Below are 19,568 nucleotides of genomic sequence, written 5' to 3'. Positions count from 1 at the left end.
CCGTTGGTTTTTTCAACCCAGGATTGTTGAGATTGTCAATTCCAGGATTGTTGGGTTTGTTGATCTAAATGGTTGGACTTTTTGACCAAAATTGTTGGGTTTGCTGAGCTGAAATTGATGGGTTTGGTGACCCAAAATCGTTGGGTTTGTTGACCTAAAATCATTGGGTTTGTCGACCGATAATTGTTGGGTTTGTGGACCTAAATTGTTGGGTTTGTTGACCTAAATGGTTGGACTTTTTGACCAAAATTGTTGGGTTTGGTGACCCGAAATTGTTGGGTTTGTTGACCTAAACCTTTGGACTTTTTGACCAAAATTGTTGGGTTTGTCAACCAAAAATCATTGGCTGTCAACCTAAACTTGTTGGGTTTGTGGACCTAAAATCATTGGGTTTGTCGACCGATAATTGTTGGGTTTGTGGACCTAAATTGTTGGATTTGATGACCAAAATTGTTGGGTTTGTCAACCCAAAATTGTTGAATTTGTTGACCAAATTATTGGGTTTGTCAACCTGGAATTGTTGGGTTTGTGGATCTAAATAGTTGGGTTTGTTGATCCCAAATCATTGGGTTTGTCAAGCCAAAACCATTGAGTTTCTTGACCCAAAATCGTTAAGATTGTGGACCAAATTCATTGGGTTTGTTGACCAAAATTGTTGGGTTTGTCAACCCAAAATCTTTGGGTTTTTAGACCAAAATCATTGAGTTTGTCAACCCAAAATCGTTTGATTTGTTGACCCGGAATCGTTGGGTTTATGGACCAAAATTGTTGGGTTTGTTGACCCAAAATCAATGGGTTTGTAGACCTTACTGGTTGGGTTTGTCAACCCAAAATCATTGAGTTTTTGGACCTAAATTGTTGGATTTGTTGACCCAAAATCGTTGGATTTTTGCTCAAAATTAATACGTTCATCGATCTGGAATCATTGGGTTTGTTGACCCAAAATGTTTGGGTTTGTTGACCTGAATTGTTGGGTTTGTAGCCCAAAATCATTGGGTTTGTCAACCCTGAATAGTTGCGTTTGTAGACCCTAAATTGTTGGATCTGTTGACCTGAATTGTTGGATTTGTAGGCTGAAATCGTTGGGTTTGTTGACTCAAAATCATTCAGTTTGTGTGCCTAAATTGTTGGATTTTTTGACCAAAATTATTTGGTTCGTTGACCTGGAACCGTTGGGTTTATGTATCTAAATAGTTGCGTTTGTTGACCCAGAATTGTTGAGTTTATGGATCTCAATCATTGGGGTTTTCAACCCTAAGTCGTTGGGTTTGTGGACCCAGAATTGTTGAGATTGTCAGCCCAGAATCGTTGGGTTTGTGGCCCCAGAGTTGTCGGGTTGGTTGACCCAGGATTGTTGGGTTTGTAACTCCAAAATTGTTGGGTTTGTTTATCTAAGATATTTGGGTTGACCCAAAATTCTTGGGTTGGCCAACTCAGAGTTTTTGGATTGACTCAAAATTCTTGGGTTTGTTGGCCTGGAATTGTTGTCTTTTAACTGAAATTTGTTGGATTTTAACCAGAACTTTTTAGGTTTGACCCAAAATTATTGGGCATGTGGCTCCAAAACTCTTGGGTATGTTGACCTGAAGTTGCATTGGGTTGACTCAAACCATTGGGTTGGTTGACCCAAAGTTGTTGGGTGTACCTGCACTTGTTTTGTTTGTTGACCCAAATTTATTGTTTTGACCCAAAATCCTTGAGTTTGTTGATCTGGAAGTGTTGGGTTGACCCAAAACTCTGTGACCAAGTGGGGTCATGGCTTGGGTTTGATCATCTTGGAGGTGTCCATGGAATGGTTGGAGGTGACACTCAGCAGGTGGAGTCAGTCATGGGTTGGGTTTGGTGACCCTGGAGGTCTCCATGGAACCATTGGAGGTGACAGTGACTGGCTGAGGTCAATCAGAGGTCATGGTTTGATGACCTTGGAGGTGTCCATGGAACACTCTGTGACCAGGTGGGGTCATGGGTTGGGTTTGGTGACCCTGGAGGTGTCCATGGAACCATAGAAGGTGACACTCAGTGACCAGGTGGGATCATGGGTTGGGTTTGATGACCCTGAAGGTGTCCATGGAACCATTGGAGGTGACAGTGACCCAGTGGGGTCAGTCATGGGTTGGCTTTGATGACCCTGGAGGTCTCCAGGTGGGGTTGGTCAATCCCAGGTTGCAGTCAATGATACTGGAGGTGACCATGGCATGGTTGGAGGTGACAGTGACCAGCTGAGGTCAGTCGTGGGTTGGGTTTGATGACCCTGGAGGTCCCCATGGAACCATTGAAGGTGACACTGCGTGACCAGGTGGGATCATGGGTTGGCTTTGATGACCCTGGAGGTCTCCATGGAAGGACTGCACGCAGCTCTGGCTGAGAATCTTGGGCTCAGTCCCAGGTGGGATCTGATGACCTTGGAGGTCTCCATGGAACCATTGGAGGTGACACATTCAGTGACCAGGTGGGATCATGGGTTGGGTTTGATGACCTTGGAGGTCTCCAGGTGGGGTTGGTCAATCCCAGGTTCAGTCAATGACCCTGGAGGTGACCATGGACCCTTGGAGGTGACAGTGACCAGCTGGGGTCAGTCATGGGTTGGGTTTGATGATCCTGGAGGTGCCCATGGAACCCCTGGACACTGATCTGGGTGATCACGTGGGGTTGGTCAATCCCAGGTTACAATCCATGACCTTGGAGGCCTCCATGGAACCATTGGAGGTGACACTCAGTGACCAGTTGGAATCACGGGTTGGGTTTGATGACCCTGGAGGTGTCCATGGAACCATTGGAGATGACAGTGACTGGCCGAGGTCAATCAGAGGTCGTGGTTTGATGACCTTGGAGGTGTCCATGGAACACTTTGTGACCAGGTGGGGTCATGGGTTGGGTTTGATGACCCTGGAGGTGTCCATGGAACCATTGGAGGTGACAGTGACCCAGTGGGGTCAGTCGTGGGTTGGGTTTGGTGACCCTGGAGGTCTCCAGGTGGGGTTGGTCAATCCCAGGTTGCAATCAATGACCCTGGAGGTGACCATGGCATGGTTGGAGGTGACAGTGACCAGCTGGGGTCAGTCGTGGGTTGGGTTTGATGACCCTGGAGATGATCATGGAATGGTTGGAGGTGACAGTGACCAGGTGGGGTCATGGGTTGGCTTTGATGACCCTGGAGGTCCCCATGGACCCCCTGGTCACTGACCAGATGGGGGTTGGTCAATCCCAGCTTACAGTCCATGACCTTGGAGATGACCAAGGCGTGGCTGCACCCAGCTCTGCTTGAGCATCTTGGGCTCAGTCCGAGGTGGGCCCTGACCTTCTGGAGAACTTCCAACCTCCCACCTCTCCCATTCCCACAGCTGAAGGCCGTGCACGAGCAGCTGGCGGCGCTGTCCCAGCCCCAGCAGAACAAACCAAAGAAGAAGGAGAAGGACAAGAAGGAGAAGAAGAAGGAGAAGCACAAAAAGAAGGAGGAGCTGGAGGACACCAAGAAGAGCAAAGCCAAGGAGCCGCCGCCCAAGAAGGCCAAGAAGAGCAACAGCAACAGCAGCGCCTCCAGGTGGGCCCTTCCCACAATTCCCTGGGGCGGTTTGGGGATCCCCCGGTGCTAATTAAGGTAATTCATTAATTAATGAGGCCTTGGGGGATGGGTGGGGTTGAGCCCAGCCTTGAGCTCAGCTCAGGGTTTGGGGTTGGTTCTTCTCGGTGGTGCTGGGCAGGTGGAGGGCCTGGGGCGTGCGGGAGAAACTTCAGCTCGGTTTGGGAGGTCCAGGAGCAAATTAGGCTCAGCTTTGGGTGTCCAAAACCAACCTGAGCTCAGTTTTGGGTGTCCAAAACCACCTTGAGCTCAGCTTTGGGTGTCCAAAACCAACTTCAGCTCAGCTTTGGGTGTCCAAAACCACCTTGAGCTCAGTTTTGGGTGTCCAAAACCAGCCTGAGATCAGCTTTAGGTGTCCAAAACCAGCCTGAACTCAGCTTTGGGTGTCCAAAACCACCTTGAGCTCAGGTTTGGGTGTCCAAAACCAACTTCAGCTCAGTTTTGGGTGTCCAAAACCAGCCTGAGATCAGCTTTAGGTGTCCAAAACCAACTTCAGTTCAGTTTTGGGTGTCCAAAACCAACTTCAGCTCAGTTTTGGGTGTCCAAAACCAGTTTGAGCTCAGCTTTGGGTGTCCAAAACCAATTTCAGCTCAGTTTTGGGTGTCCAAAACCAGCCTGAGCTCAGTTCTGGGTGTCCAAAACCACCTTGAGCTCAGTTTTGGGTGTCCAAATCCAGCCTCAGCTCAGTTTCGGGTGTCCAGGAGCAAGTTAAGCCCAGCTTTGGGTGTCTGAATGGCTTGAGCTCAGTTTTGGGCGCCCTAAACCAGCCTGAGCTCAGTTTTGGGTGTGCAGGAGAAGCTTGAGCTCACTTTGGGGTGTCCAAAACCAGCTTGAGCTCAGTTTTGGGTGTCCAGGAGAAGCTTGAGCTCAGCTTTGGGTGTGCAGGAGAAGCTTGAGCTCAGTTTTGGGTGTCCAAAACCAGCCTGAGCTCAGCTTTGGGTGTCCAAAACCAACTTCAGCTCAGTTCTGGGTGTCCAAAACCAGCCTGAGCTCAGTTTTGGGTGTCCAAAACCAGCCTGAACTCAGATTTGGGTGTCCAAAACCAGTTTGAGCTCAGGTTTGGGTGTCCAGAACCAATTTCAGCTCAGTTCTGGGTGTCCAAAACCAGCCTGAGCTCAGTTTTGGGTGTCCAAAACCAGCCTGAACTCAGATTTGGGTGTCCAAAACCAGTTTGAGCTCAGGTTTGGGTGTGCAGAACCAATTTCAGCTCAGTTTTGGGTGTCCAAAACCAGCCTGAACTCAGATTTGGGTGTCCAAAACCAGCCCGAGCTCAGTTTTGGGTGTCCAAAAACAGTTTGAGCTCAGTTTTTGGTGTCCGGGAGTAAATTAAGTTCAGTTTTGGGTGTCCAAAACCACCTTGAGCTCAGTTTTGGGTGTCCAGAACAAGTTTGAGCTCAGCTTTGGGTGTGCAGGAGCAAGTTAAGATCTCGGATTTGGGTTCCTGAATGACTTGAGCTCAGTTCTGGGGGTCCAGGAGCAAATTCAGCTCAACTTTGGCTGTCCAAATCCAGTTTGAGCTCAGTTTCAGGTGTGCAGGAGAAGCTTGAGCTCAGTTTTTGGTGTCCAGGAGTAAATTAAGTTCAGCTTTGGGTGCCCAAAACCAACTTCAGCTCAGCTTTGGGTGTGCAGGAGCAATTTCAGCTCAGCTTTGGGCTTCTGAATGGCGTGAGCTCAGGTCTGGGTGTCCAGGAGCAGGTGGAGCTCAGTCTGGACCATCTTGAGCTCACCTTGGCATCACCACCCATTTTAAGCTCAGTTCCATCTGAGCTTCACCTGAAAGCCCCAACCAACAAAGGAACAAAACCAGATCTCCTCCAGCTCCTGTGCCTTAGGCTGGGGTTAGCTCAGGTTTAAGGCCGGATTTAGGTCAATTTTAAGTCCAAAACCCCATTTTTTGGTCATGTATCAAGAAGGAGCTGATGGCAGTGAAGTTCTCCAGATCCTGTGGGTTAGGGCTGGTTTATGTTGGGTTTAAGTCCAAAACCCCATTTTTTGGTCACTCACACAGCAAGAAGGAGCCGGTGGCAGTGAAGTTCTCCAGATCCTGTGGGTTAGGGCTGGTTTAGGTTGGATTTAGGTCAGGTTTAGGCTGGGTTTAGGCCTAAACCCCCACGTTTTGTTGACCTGAGCTGCAAGAAGGAGCTGGTGGCAGTGAAGTTCTCCAGGTTCTATGGGTTAGGGCTGGTTTAGGTTGGGTTTAGGCTGAATTTAGGCTGGCTTTAAGTCTAAAACCTCATTTTTTGGTCATGTATCAAGAAGGAGCCGGAGGCAGTGAAGTTCTCCAGATCCTGTGGGTTAGGGCTGGTTTAGGTTGGGCTTAGACTGGGTTTAAGTCCAAAACCCCATTTTTTGGTCACTCACACAGCAAGAAGGAGCTGGTGGCAGTGAAGTTTTCCAGATCCTGTGGGTGAGGCTGGGTTTAGACTGGTTTTAGGTCAGGTTTAGGCTGGATTTAGGCCTAAACCCCCACGTTTTGTTGACCTGAGCAGCAAGAAGGAGCCGGTGCCAGTGAAGTTCTTCAGATCCTGTGGGTTAGGGCTGGTTTAGGTTGGGCTTAGACTGGGTTTAAGTCCAAAACCCCCCATTATTTGGTCACTCACACAGCAAGAAGGAGCTGGTGGCAGTGAAGTTTTCCAGATCCTGTGGGTTAGGCTGGGTTTAGGTCGGGTTTAGACTGGTTTTAGGTCAGGTTTTGACCAGGTTTAGGCCTAAACCCCCACGTTTGGTTGACCCGAGCAGCAAGAAGGAGATGGTGCCAGTGAAGTTCTCCAGATCCTGTGGGTGAGGCTGGGTTTAGGCTGGTTTTAGGTTGGGTTTAGACTGGTTTTAGGTCAGGTTTAGGCTGGTTTAGGTCAGGTTTTGACCAGGTTTAGGCCTAAACCCCCACGTTTTGTTGACCCGAGCAGCAAGAAGGAGCTGGTGGCAGTGAAGTTCTCCAGGTCCTGTGGGTTAGGCTGGGTTTAGACTGGTTTTAGGTCAGGTTTAGGCCGGGTTTAGGCCTAAACCCCCACGTTTGGTTGACCCGAGCAGCAAGAAGGAGCCGGTGGCAGTGAAGTCCTTTAGATCCTGTGGGTTAGGGTTGGTTTAGTTGGGTTTAGGTCAGGTTTAGGCTGGGTTTAGGCTGTTTTTAGGTCAGGTTTTGACCAGGTTTAGGCCTAAACCCCCACGTTTGGTTGACCCGAGCAGCAAGAAGGAGCTGGTGGCAGTGAAGTTCTCCAGGTTCTATGGGTTAGGACTGGTTTAGGCTGGTTTTAGGTCAGGTTTAGGCCTAAACCCCCACGTTTGGTTGACCTGAGCAGCAAGAAGGAGATGGTGCCAGTGAAGTTCTCCAGATCCTGTGGGTTAGGCTGGGTTTAGGCTGGTTTTAGGTCGGGTTTAGACTGGTTTTAGGTCAGGTTTTGACCAGGTTTAGGCCTAAACCGCCACGTTTGGTTGACCCGAGCAGCAAGAAGGAGCCGGCGCCGGTGAAGCCCAGCAAAGCCGCGCCCGCCTACGAGTCGGAGGAGGAGGAGAAGTGCAAGCCCATGTCGTACGAGGAGAAACGGCAGCTGAGCCTGGACATCAACAAACTGCCCGGGGAGAAGCTGGGCAGGGTCGTGCACATCATCCAGTCCCGGGAGCCCTCGCTCAAGAACTCCAACCCCGACGAGATCGAGATCGACTTCGAGACGCTGAAGCCGTCGACGCTGCGCGAGCTCGAGCGCTACGTCACCTCCTGCCTGCGCAAGAAGAGGAAACCCCCAGGTACCTCCAGACCCCAAAATTTGGGGGTTTTCAGCCCGATTTTATGGTGGTTTTAATTCCCAGGGTTGGGTTTTTGGGGAGGTTCTAGGAGGTGGTTTGGCCTCACCAAGATGGCGGCAGGTAGGATTCAAAATGGCGGCAGGTGGGATTCAAAATGGCGGGTGGGATTCAAAATGGAGGCAGGTGGAAGATTCAAAATGGCAGCAGATGGGATTCAAAATGGCGGGTGGGATTCAAAATGGAGGCAGGTGGGAGATTCAAAATGGCAGGGATTCAAAATGGCGGCAGTGAGATTCAGAATGGAGGCGGATGGGACTCGAGATGGCGGCAGGTGGGATTCAAAATGGCGACAGTGGGATTCAAAATGGCAGCGGGCAGGATTCAAAATGGCGGCAATGAGATTCAGAATGAACCCACCAGTTGAGTTCAGGATGGCCCAGTTGAGTTTAAGGTGACCCACTTGAGTGTGGAACCAACCAATTAAGTTTAGAACCAACTGGTTGGGTTTAGCATGACCCAGTTGAGTTTAGAACCAACCAGTTGAGTTCAGGACGACCCAGTTGGGTTTAGAACCACCTGCTTTCGTTTCGACTGAACCGGTTGAGTTTAGAACCAACCAGTTGGGTGTAGAACCAACCAGTTGGGTTTACAATGAACTGGTTGAGTTTAGAACCAGCCCGTTGAGTTCAGGAAGACCCAGTTGGGTTTAAAACCAACCAGTTGAGTTTAGAACCAACTGGTTGAGTTTGGGATGAGCCAGTTTGGGTTTAGAATGAACCAGTTGCATTTAGAACCAACCCGTTGAGCTTGGGATGACCCAGCTGAGTTTAGGATGACCCAGTTGAGTTTAGGCTGCCCCAGTTGGGTTTAGAACCAACCAGTTGAGTTCAGGATGACCCAGTTGAGTTTAAGGTGACCCACTTAAGTGTAGAACCAACTGGTTGGGTTTAGCATGACCCAATTGAGTGTAGAACCAACTAGTTGAGTTCAGGATGATCCAGTTGGGTTTAGAACCACCTGATTTCGTTTTGACTGAACCGGTTGAGTTTAGAACCAACCAGTTGGGTTTAGAACCAACCCGTTGAGCTTGGGATGACCCAGTTGAGTTGAGGCTGCCCCAGTTGGGTTTAGAACCAACCAGTTGAGTTCAGGACAACCCAGTTGGGTTTAGAACCACCTGATTTCATTTCGACTGAACCGGTTGAGTTTAGAACCAGCCCATTGAGTTCAGGATGACCCAGTTGGGTTTACAACCAACCAGTTGGTTTTACAACCAACCAGTTGAGTTTGGGATGAGCCAGTTTGGGTTTAGAATGAACCGGTTGGGTTTAGAACCAACCAGTTGAGTTTACAATGAACTGGTTGAGTTTAGAACCAGCCTGTTGAGTTCAAGATGACCCAGTTGGGTTTACAACCAACCAGTTGAGTTTACAATGAACTGGTTGGGCTTAGAACCAGCCTGTTGAGTTCAAGATGACCCAGTTGGGTTTACAACCAACCAGTTGAGTTTGGGATGAGCCAGTTTGGGTTTAGAATGACCCAGTTGGGTTTACAACCAACCAGTTGAGTTTACAATGAACTGGTTGAGTTTAGAACCAGCCTGTTGAGTTCAGGATGACCCATTTGGGTTTGCAACCAACCAGTTGAGTTTGGGGTGAGCCAGTTTGGGTTTAGAATGAACCAGTTGGGTTTACAACCAACCAGTTGCGTTTAGAACCAACCAGTTGAGTTTACAATGAACTGGTTGGGTTTAGAACCAGCCTGTTGAGTTCAAGATGACCCAGTTGGGTTTACAACCAACCGGTTGGGTTTAGAATGAACTGGTTGAGTTTAGAACCAGCCTGTTGAGTTCAGGATGACCCATTTGGGTTTACAACCAACCAGTTGGTTTTACAACCAACCAGTTGAGTTTGGGATGAGCCAGTTTGGGTTTAGAATGACCCAGTTGGGTTTGCAACCAACCAGTTGAGTTTACAATGAACTGGTTGAGTTCAGAACCAACCAGTTGAGTTCGGGACGACCCAGTTGGGTTTACAACCAACCGGTTGAGTTTGGGATGAGCCAGTTTGGGTTTAGAATGAACCAATTGGGTTTAGACCCAACCGGTTGAGCTCAGGCTGCCCCAGTTGTGACTCCCCAGTTGCGTTGAGCCCCCGTCCCCGTTTCCGCCCCGATTGACGCTCTCCCGTTGCTCCCGGCAGAGAAGCTCGACGTCCTGGCCGGCTCCTCCAAGCTCAAGGGCTTCTCCTCGTCCGAGTCGGAGTCGAGCAGCGAGTCGAGCTCCTCGGACAGCGACGAGTCGGACTCAGGTTAGCGCCTCCCTCCTTCCCTCCCTTGTGGCAGAAATAAAATCTCGATTTCATCGCCGCCTCCGCCGTCCGCTCGTCTTTGGGGGAGCCTCGGCCCCGCCCCGACCCCGCCCACCGCGGATTTGGAATTTTTGTGGATTTTTTATAATTCTGGAACGAGCGCCGTGGGGGTCGGTGAGGGGGTTTGGGGTGGTTGGGGTGGAGATGGAGGGAGAGGGGGTTTGGGGGGAAAAAAATGGGATTTTATGGAGGAAAATGGGATTTTGGGGGGAAAAAAATGGGATTTTATGGGGAAAAAAAATGGGATTTTATGGAGGAAAAATAGGATTTTGTGGGGGAAAAATATGATTTTGTGAGAACAAAATGGGATTTTGTGGGGGAAAAATACAGGGTTTTATGGAGGAATAATAGGGTTTTGTGGAAAAAAAAAGGATTTTATGGGGGAAAAATGGGATTTTGTGGGGGAAAAATATGATTTTGTGGGAACAAAATGGGATTTTGTGGGGGAAAAATACGGGATTTTATGGAGGAATAATAGGGTTTTGTGGAGAAAAAAAAAAGGATTTTATGGGGGAAAAATGGGATTTTGTGGGAAAAAAATGGGATTTTATGGGGGAAAAATGGGATTTTGGGGGAAAAAAATGGGATTTTGTGGGGGAAAAATACGGGATTTTATGGAGGAAAAATAGGATTTTGTGGAAAAAAAATGGGATTTTATGGGGGAAAAATAGGATTTTGTGGGAAAAAAATGGGATTTTATGGGGGAAAAATAGGATTTTGGGGGAACAAAATGGGATTTTATGGGGGAAAAATGGGATTTTGTGGGAAAAAAATGGGATTTTATGGGGGAAAAATGGGATTTTGTGAGAAAAAAAAGGGATTTTGTGGGGGGAAAAATGGGATTTTGTGGGGGGAAATGGGATTTTATGGGGGAAAAATAGGATTTTGTGGGTGGGAAATGGGGTTTTGTGGGGGAAAAATACGGGATTTTATGGAGGAAAAATAGGATTTTGTGGGAAAAAATGGGATTTTGTGGGGGGGAAAACGGGATTTTATGGGGGAAAAATGGGATTTTGTGGGGGGGAAATGGGGTTTTGTGGGGGGAAATGGGATTTTATGGAGAAAAAAATAGGACTTTGTGGGGAAAATGGGATTTTATTGGGAAAAATGGGATATTGTGGATAAAAATATGGAGGAGATGGGGTTTTAGGGAGAGAAAAAAAGATGGAATTAAAGGGATTTTATGGAAAAAATGGGAAAAAAGATGGAGCATATGGGGTTTTATGGAGAGAAATATGTAGGGAAAAGGATTTGGGGGAAAAATAGGATTTTATGGAGAAAAAAAATGGAGGGAAAGGGATTTGGTGGGAAAAATGGGGAAAAAACATGGAGAGAAAGGGATTTTATGGAGAAAAATATGGAGGGAAAGGGATTTTATGGAAAAAATGGGATTTTATGGGGAAAACGAAATTTTATGAAGAAAAAATTGAGGGAACAGAATTTTATTGGTTAAAAAATTGACAAAAATGGGATCTTGAGGTTAAAAATCATTAAGGAGGTGGCATTTAATGGATTAAAAAAATGGGGAAAATTGGATTTTAGGGCTAAATCAGGGAGGAAATGGGATTTTAGGGATAAATCCCTTTTTTATTTTACGGAACCGTGTGGATTTGGGATCTGAAGGGAAAATTGGATTTTGAGGGAATTTGGAATTCCAAGTCGCCGACGTCGCCCCCTGCGCCTTCCTTGGGATAAAATTCCGATTTTTCCTGGGTTTTATCCCAAATTTTCCTGGGTTTTGTCCCAAATTTTCCTGGTTATTATCCCAGTTTTTCATGGGTATTTTCCCAGATTTTCCTAATTCCCACCTTTCTTCATGCCCCTTTGGAAAATTGGATCCCTTGAATGTTTGGGAATAATAAAAGCGATAAAACGACTCCAAAATTTCACTTTTTTCATGGAATTTCACCCCAGGATTTGGGAATTTGGATCCGTCCGTCGGCGTTTCGCCGTTTGGGTGGGAATAAAATGAGGATTTTGGGGGAAATTTTGGGAAAATCCCAGAAATTTGACATTTCTGCCCCAAAATCACCTGGAAGTGACTTTTCCATTTATCCCCATGGATTTGGGGTTGAAGGTTCCTCCATGGGTTGGGTTGGGATCTCCAAAATTCGGGAGGATCCTTCTGGGAACGCGATTCCGACTCGGATCCGACGGCTGGGGAGGAAATTTGGGATCAGCCTTGGGGTTAAATCTCTGGAATCTCCTTGTGGACCAGGAAATTCCAATTTGGACCCAAAACCGATGGTGGAGTTTGGGATCATCCTTGGGTTGGGATCTCCAGGTGATCTCCATGGAACCTCGTGATTCCAACTGGGACCCAAAATCGGTGATGGAGTTTGAGATCATCCTTGGGATGGGATCTCCAGGATCTCCATGGAACTTCACAATTCCATTTGCGACCCTAAATTGGTGATGGAGTTTGGGGTCATCCTTGGGTTGGGATCTCCAGGTGATCTCCATGGAACCTCGTGAATCTGACTGGGACCCAAAATCGGTGATGGAGTTTGGGGTCATCCTTGGGTTGAAGTCCTTGGAATCTTCTTGTGGACCAGGAAATTCCAATTTGGACCCAAAACCGATGGTGGAGTTTGGGATCATCCTTGGGTTGGGATCTCCAGGATCTCCATGGAACCTCGCGATTCCAACTGGGACCCAAAATCGGTGATGGAATTTGGGGTCATCCTTGGGTTGAAGTCCTTGGAATCTTCTTCTGGACCAGGAAATTCCAATTTGGACCCAAAATCGGTGATAAACGTTGGGATCATCCTTGGGTTGGGATCTCCAAATTCCGGGGTCGTCCTTCTGGGAACGCGATTCCAACTCGGATCCGACAGCCAGGGAGGAAATTTGGGATCAGCCTTGGGTTGAAGTCCTTGGAATCTCCTTCTGGACCAGGGAATGCCAGCTGGGACCCAAAATTGGTGATGGAGTTTGGGATCATCCTTGCGTTGGGATCTCCAGGTGATCTCCATGGAACCTCACGATTCCAGCTGGGACCCAAAATCGGTGATGGAATTTGGGATCATCCTTGGGTTGGGACCTCCAGGATCTCTGTGGAACCTCACAATTCCAACTGGGACCCAAAATCGGTGATGGAGTTTGAGATCATCCTTGGGTTGGGATCTCCAGGATCTCCATGGAACCTCACGATTCCAACTGCAATCCTAAATTGGTGATGGAGTTCAGGATCATCCTTGGGTTGGGATCTCCAGGATCTCCATGGAACCTCACAATTCCAACTGGGACCCAAAATTATTGATGGAGTTTGGCATCATCCTTGGGTTGAAGTCCTTGGAATCTCCTTCTGGACCAGGGAATGCCAGCTGGGACCCGAAATTGGTGATGGAGTTTGGGATCATCCTTGGGTTGGGATCTCCAGGATCTCCATGGAACCTCGTGAATCTGACTGGGACCCAAAATTGGTGATGGAATTTGGGATCATCCTTGGGTTGGGACCTCCAGGATCTCCATGGAACCTCACAATTCCAACTGGGACCCAAAATTGGTGATGGAGTTTGGGATCATCCTTGGGTTGGGATCTCCAGGTGATCTCCATGGAACCTCACGATTCCAACTGGGACCCAAAATTATTGATGGAGTTTGGGGTCATCCTTGGGTTGAAGTCCTTGGAATCTTCTTCTGGACCAGGGAATGCCAGCTGGGACCCGAAATCGGTGATGGAGTTTGGGATCATCCTTGGGTTGGGATCTCCAGGATCTCTAGGTGATCTCCATGGAACCTCGCGATTCCAACTGGGACCCAAAATTTTTGATGGAGTTTGGGATCATCCTTGGGTTGGGATCTCCAGGATCTCCATGGAACTTAACAATTCCAACTGGGACCCAAAATCGGGGATGGAGTTTGGGATCATCCTTGGGTTGGGATCTCCAGATTCCAGGATCATCCTTCTGGACTAGGAAATTCCAGTTGGCAATGAAGGTTGGGATCATCTGTGGGATCTCCAAAATCCAGGATGATCCTTTTTGGAACGCGATTCCAACTGGGACCCAAAATTATTGATGGAATTTGGGATCATCCTTGGGTTGGGATCTCCAGGATCTCCAGGTGATCTCCATGGAACCTCACAATTCCAACTGGGACCCAAAATCGGTGATGGAGTTTGGGATCATCCTTGGGTTGGGATCCCTGGAATCTTCTTTAGGACCTCGAGATTCCAGCTGGGACCCAATGGCTGGGAATGAAGGTTGGGATCATCCTTGGGATCTCCAGAATCCAGGATGATCATTCTGGATCTCTCGATTCCGACCGGGACCAACAACCAGCGATGGAATTTGGGATCATCCTTGGGTTGAAATCCTTGGAATTTCATTTTGGACCTCGCAAGTCCAACTGGGACCGACGACCAGAGATGGGATTTGGGATCAATTTTGGGTTGAAATCCTTGGAATCTTCTGGATCTCAAGGTTCTGACTGGAACCCATCAACTGGCGATGGAATTTGGGATCATCCTTGGGTTGAAATCCTTGGAATCTTCTTCTGGACCTCAGAAGTCCAACTGGGATCCAATGACCGGCGATGGAATTTGGGATCATTTTTGGATGAAAATCCTTGGAATCTTCTGGACCTCGCAATTCCAACTGGAACCTATCAACTGGCGATGGAATTTGGGATCATCCTTGGGCTGAAATCCTTGGAATCTTCTTCTGGACCTCGGATCAACAGTTGGAGTTGAAGGTTGGGATCATCTTTGGGTTGGGATCTCCAAAATCCAGGATGATCGTTCTGGATGTCTCAGGTTTGACCAGGATCAACAACCGGCAATGGAATTTGGGATCATCCTTGGGTTGAAATCCTTGGAATTTCATTTTGGACCTTGCAAGTCCAACTGGGACCGACGACCAGAGATGGGATTTGGGATCATTTTTGGGTTGAAATCCTTGGGATCTTCTGGATCTCAAGGTTCTGACTGGAACCCATCAACTGGCGATGGAACTTGGGATCATCCTTGGGCTGAAATCCTTGGAATCTTCTTCTGGAGCTTGGATCAGCAGTTGGCGTTGAAGGTTGGGATCATCTTTGGGTTGGGATCTCCAAAATCCAGGATGATCGTTCTGGATGTCTCAGGTTTGACCAGGACCAACAACCGGCGGTGGAATTTGGGATCATCCTTCGGTTGGAATCCTTGGAATTTCATTTTGGACCTCGCAAGTCCAACTGGGACCGACGACCAGAGATGGGATTTGGGATCAATTTTGGGTTGAAATCTTCGGAATTTCATTCTGGACCTCGCAATTCCAGCTGGGATCCAACGATGGAATTTGGGATCGTCTTTGGGCTGAAATCTTTGGAATTTCATTTTGGACCTCGCAATTCCAGCTGGGATCCAACGATGGAATTTGGGATCGTCTTTGGGTCGAAATCTTCAGAATTTCATTCTGGACCTCGCAATTCCAGCTGGGATCCAGTGACTGCTGATGGAATTTGGGGTCATCTTTGGGCTGAAATCTTTGTAATTTCATTCTGGACCTCGCAATTCCAACTGGGATCCAGTGACTGCTGATGGAATTTGGGATCGTCCTTGGGTTGAAATCTTCGGAATTTCATTCTGGACCTCGCAATTCCAGCTGGGATCCAACGATGGAATTTGGGATCGTCTTTGGGCTGAAATCTTCGGAATTTCATTTTGGACCTCGCAATTCCAGCTGGGATCCAACGATGGAATTTGGGATCGTCTTTGGGCTGAAATCTTTGTAATTTCATTCTGGACCTCGCAATTCCAACTGGGATCCAGTGACTGCTGATGGAATTTGGGATCGTCCTTGGGTTGAAATCTTCGGAATTTCATTCTGGACCTCGCAATTCCAGCTGGGATCCAACGATGGAATTTGGGATCGTCTTTGGGCTGAAATCTTCGGAATTTCATTTTGGACCTCGCAATTCCAGCTGGGATCCAACGATGGAATTTGGGATCGTCTTTGGGCTGAAATCTTCGGAATTTCATTCTGGACCTCGCAATTCCAACTGGGATCCAACGATGGAATTTGGGATCGTCTTTGGGCTGAAATCTTTGTAATTTCATTCTGGACCTCGCAATTCCAACTGGGATCCAACGATGGAATTTGGGATCGTCTTTGGGTTGAAATCTTCGGAATTTCATTTTGGACCTCGCAATTCCAGCTGGGATCCAACGATGGAATTTGCCCGGGTTCTCCCTCTCCCCAGGATATCTCATCCCGTGGAATCCACGGATTTTCTTGGCCTTTGGATCTTTTCCGACAAATTTCCCTCCTTCTTTTTGGCGGCAAAATCGCCAATCCCAGAAATCCCTGGGGAATTCCAAACAATCCCTGGGGAGTTCCAGCCCCGTTCCCGATCGGGTTCATCAGGAGCCGTTCCCAAATTAATTCTTTTTCTTTTCCCCTTTTTTTTTTGGCAGAAATGGCGCCAAAATTGAAGAAAAAAGGGCACTCGGGGAGGGAGCAGAAAAAGGTAGGAATGGGATTGGGATTGGGATTGGGATTGGATCCATGGATTGGGATTGGATTGGGATGAAATCCATGGATTGGGATTGGATTAATTGGATTGGGATCCATGGATTGGGTTGGGATTGGGATCCATGGATTGGAATTGGATCATTCATTGGATTGGGATTGGGATTGGGATTGGGATTGGATCATTAATTGGATTGGGATGGGATCCATGGATTGGATTGGATTGGGATTGGGATTGGGATTAGATCGTTAATTGGGTTGGGATTGGATCATTAATTGGATTGGGATGGGATCCATGGATTGGGATTGGATCATTAATTGGATTGGGATTGGATCATTAATTGGATTGGGATTAGATCGTTAATTGGGTTGGGATTGGATCATTAATTGGATTGGGATGGGATCCATGGATTGGGATCGGATCATTAATTGGGTTGGGATTGGATCATTAATTGGATTGGGATGGGATCCATGGATTGGGATTGGATCATTAATTGGATTGGGATTGGGATTAGATCATTAATTGGGTTGAGATTGGATCATTAATTGGATTGGGATTGGGATTAGATCATTAATTGGGTTGGGATGGGATCCATGGATTGGGACTGAGATTGGATTGGTCATTTTGATGACAAAAAGCCATTTTGATGACCTAAAATCACATTTAGATTCACACCCAAGAGTTCTTTTCCAAGACCAAAAGACCATTCTGGTGTCCAAAACCACCTTTAGGTGACCCAAGAGCTCATTTTAGTGTCCAAAACCACCTTAAGTTGATCCAAGTGATCTCTTTGACCACCAAAACACCATTTTAGTGTTTAAAGCCACCTTTAGATGAACCAAGTGATCAGTTTGACCACCAGAACGCCATTCTTGGTGTCCAGAACCACCTTTAGGTGACCCAAGAGCTCACTTTGACCACCAAAGCACCATTTTAGTGTCCAAAACCATCATTGGATGACCCAGGAGATGGTTTTGACAACCAAAACACCATTTTGGTGTCCCAAACCACCTTTAGGTGACCCACGAGCTCATTTTGGTGTCCAGATCCACCTTTAGATGACCCAGGAACTCATTTTGGTGTCCAAAACCACCTTTAGATGACCCAAGAGTTTGTTTCAATGACCAAAACACCATTTTGGTGTCCGAAACCACCTTTAGATGACCCAAGAGCTCATTTTGGTGTCCAAAACCACCTTTAGGTGACCCAAGAGCTCATTATGGTGTCCAGAACCCCCTTTAGATGACCCAAGTGATCACTTTGACCACCAAAACACCAATTTTGTGTCCATAATTACCTTTAGATGACCCAAGACCTCACTTTGACCACCTAAAGAACCTTTTAGTGACCAAAACCACCTTTAGATGACCGAGGAGATCATTTTGGTGTCCCGAACCCCTTTTAGATGACCCAAGTGATCATTTTGACCACCAAAACACCATTTTAATGTTTAAGCCACCTTTAGATGACCCAGGTGATCAGTTTGACCACCAGAACGCCATTCTTGGTGTCCAGAACCACCTTTAGATGACCCAAGAGCTCACTTTGACCACCAAAGCACCATTTTAGTGTCCAAAACCATCATTGGATGACCCAAGAGATGATTTTGACCACGAAAACGCCATTTTAGTGTCCAAAATCATCTTAAGATGACCAAAGAGCTCATTTTGATGTCCAAAACCACCTTTAGATGACCCAAGAGCTCATTTTGGTGTCCAAAATCACCTTTAGGTGACCCAAGAGCTCATTTTGGTGTCCAGAACCCCCTTTAGATGACCCAAGGCCTCACTTCGACCACCAAAACGCCATTTTGGTGTCCAAAACCACATTTGGATGACCCAAGAGCTCACTTTGACCACATAAAGACCCTTTTAGTGACCAAAACCACTTTTAGATGACACAGGAGATTATTTGGTGTCCAGAACCCCCTTTAGATGACCCAGGTGATCACTTTAACCACCAAAACACCAATTTTGTGTCCATAACTACCTTTAGATGACCCAAACTACGTTCATATGACCCAAGACCTTACTTTGACCACCAAAACACCATTTTAGTGTTTAAAACCATCTTTAGATGACCCAAGAGCTCACTTTGACCACCTAAAGACCCTTTTAGTGGCCAGAACTACTTTTAGATGACCCAGGAGATTGTTTCCATGACCAAAAGACCATTTTGGTGTCCAAAACCACCTTTAGATGACCCAAGTGATCATTTTGGTGTCCAAAACCACCTTTAGATGACCCAAGAGCTCATTTTGGTGTCCAAAACCACCTTTAGGTGCCTCCACACCTCCCTTTGACAACCAGAATTTTGACGACCACCACCTCCAATGCCCCCCCAGCCCATTTTGACTCCCCAACCACCTCACCCCCTTACCCAAACCCCCATTCCCCGCCCCACCGCCCCATCTCCAGCTCTCCTGACCCCTCCTCACTCCTCCCGCAGCACCACCACCACCACCACCCCTCGGCGCCACCGCAGCCGCCCCCGGCGCCGCCACCACCGCCACCACCGCCCGTCCCGCCGGCGCTGCAGCCGCCGCAGCCGCAGCCGCAGCCGCAGCCGCAGCCGCCCGTCCCGCCGCCCGCCGCGCCCCCCAAGGCGTCCCCGCCGCCGCCGCCGCCGCCGCCGTTCGTGGCGGCGCAGGTGCCGGTGCTGGAGCACCCCCTGCCCGGCGCCATGTTCGACACCATGGCGCACTTTGGGCAAGCCATGCTGCACCTGCCCCCGGCCGAGCTGCCCCCGGCGCCGCACCTGCCCCCGGCGCCGGCCGAGCACGGCACGCCGCCCCACCTCAGCCAGCACGTGGTGTCTCCTCCAGGTGAGCTGGGAGGGAACGAGGAGGAGGAGGAGGAGGGTGGTGCTGGTGGTGGGGAAAGGGGATTTTGGGGTCTTGGTGTCCATCGTGGTGTGATCGCAGCTCCGTGTGGAGCTGGACAACGTTGGGTGGGTTTGGGGTTGGTGGAGCGTGGCCTGTAAGTTCTGCTGGTCCCACCACCGTGTCCTTCCTGGGATGTCCCAGAAGGACAGCACTGGGTGGGTTTGGGGTTGGTGGAGCGTGGCCTGCAAGTTCTGCTGGTCCTACCACCGTGTCCTTCTTGGGACATCCCAGAAGGACAGCATTGGGTGGGTTTGGGGCTGAAGAACCATGCTCTGCAAGTTCTCCTGATCTCACGTCCGTGTCCTTCCTGGACAACACTGGGCGGCTCTGTGGGCTGATGAAGCGTGCCCTGCAAGTTCTCCTGGTCCCACCACCGTGTCCTTCCTGGGACATCCCAGAAGAAAAGGAGAACATTGGGTGGGTCTGTGGGCTGAAGGACCATCCCATGGAAGTTCTCCTGGTCCCACCACCGTGTCCTCCCTGGGACATCCCAGAATGCAAGAGCAGCACTGGGTGGGTTTGGGGCTGCAGGACC

General features: G+C 48.4%; 1 protein-coding gene across 8 annotated transcripts in view; it reads left to right on the top strand.

Annotated features, from left to right (window-relative positions):
• BRD4 (bromodomain containing 4) overlaps nucleotides 1-19,568 on the top strand; it is a 92,915-nt gene that overhangs the window by 49,585 nt on the left and 23,762 nt on the right. For all 8 annotated transcript variants that reach the window (XM_074530203.1, XM_074530202.1, XM_074530205.1 and 5 more), the window contains exons 11-15: nucleotides 3,342-3,541; nucleotides 7,026-7,324; nucleotides 9,526-9,633; nucleotides 16,094-16,146; nucleotides 18,598-18,973. In XM_074530203.1, the coding sequence (XP_074386304.1) occupies nucleotides 3,342-3,541; nucleotides 7,026-7,324; nucleotides 9,526-9,633; nucleotides 16,094-16,146; nucleotides 18,598-18,973 (1,036 nt within the window). The remainder of the gene's footprint in view (nucleotides 1-3,341; nucleotides 3,542-7,025; nucleotides 7,325-9,525; nucleotides 9,634-16,093; nucleotides 16,147-18,597; nucleotides 18,974-19,568) is intronic.

Source organism: Zonotrichia albicollis, chromosome 32 (assembly GCF_047830755.1).
Source record: "Zonotrichia albicollis isolate bZonAlb1 chromosome 32, bZonAlb1.hap1, whole genome shotgun sequence".
NCBI lineage: Eukaryota > Metazoa > Chordata > Aves > Passeriformes > Passerellidae > Zonotrichia > Zonotrichia albicollis.
The sequence above is the reverse complement of the archived record's forward strand: the minus strand, read 5'-3'. Positions and strand labels throughout refer to the sequence as shown.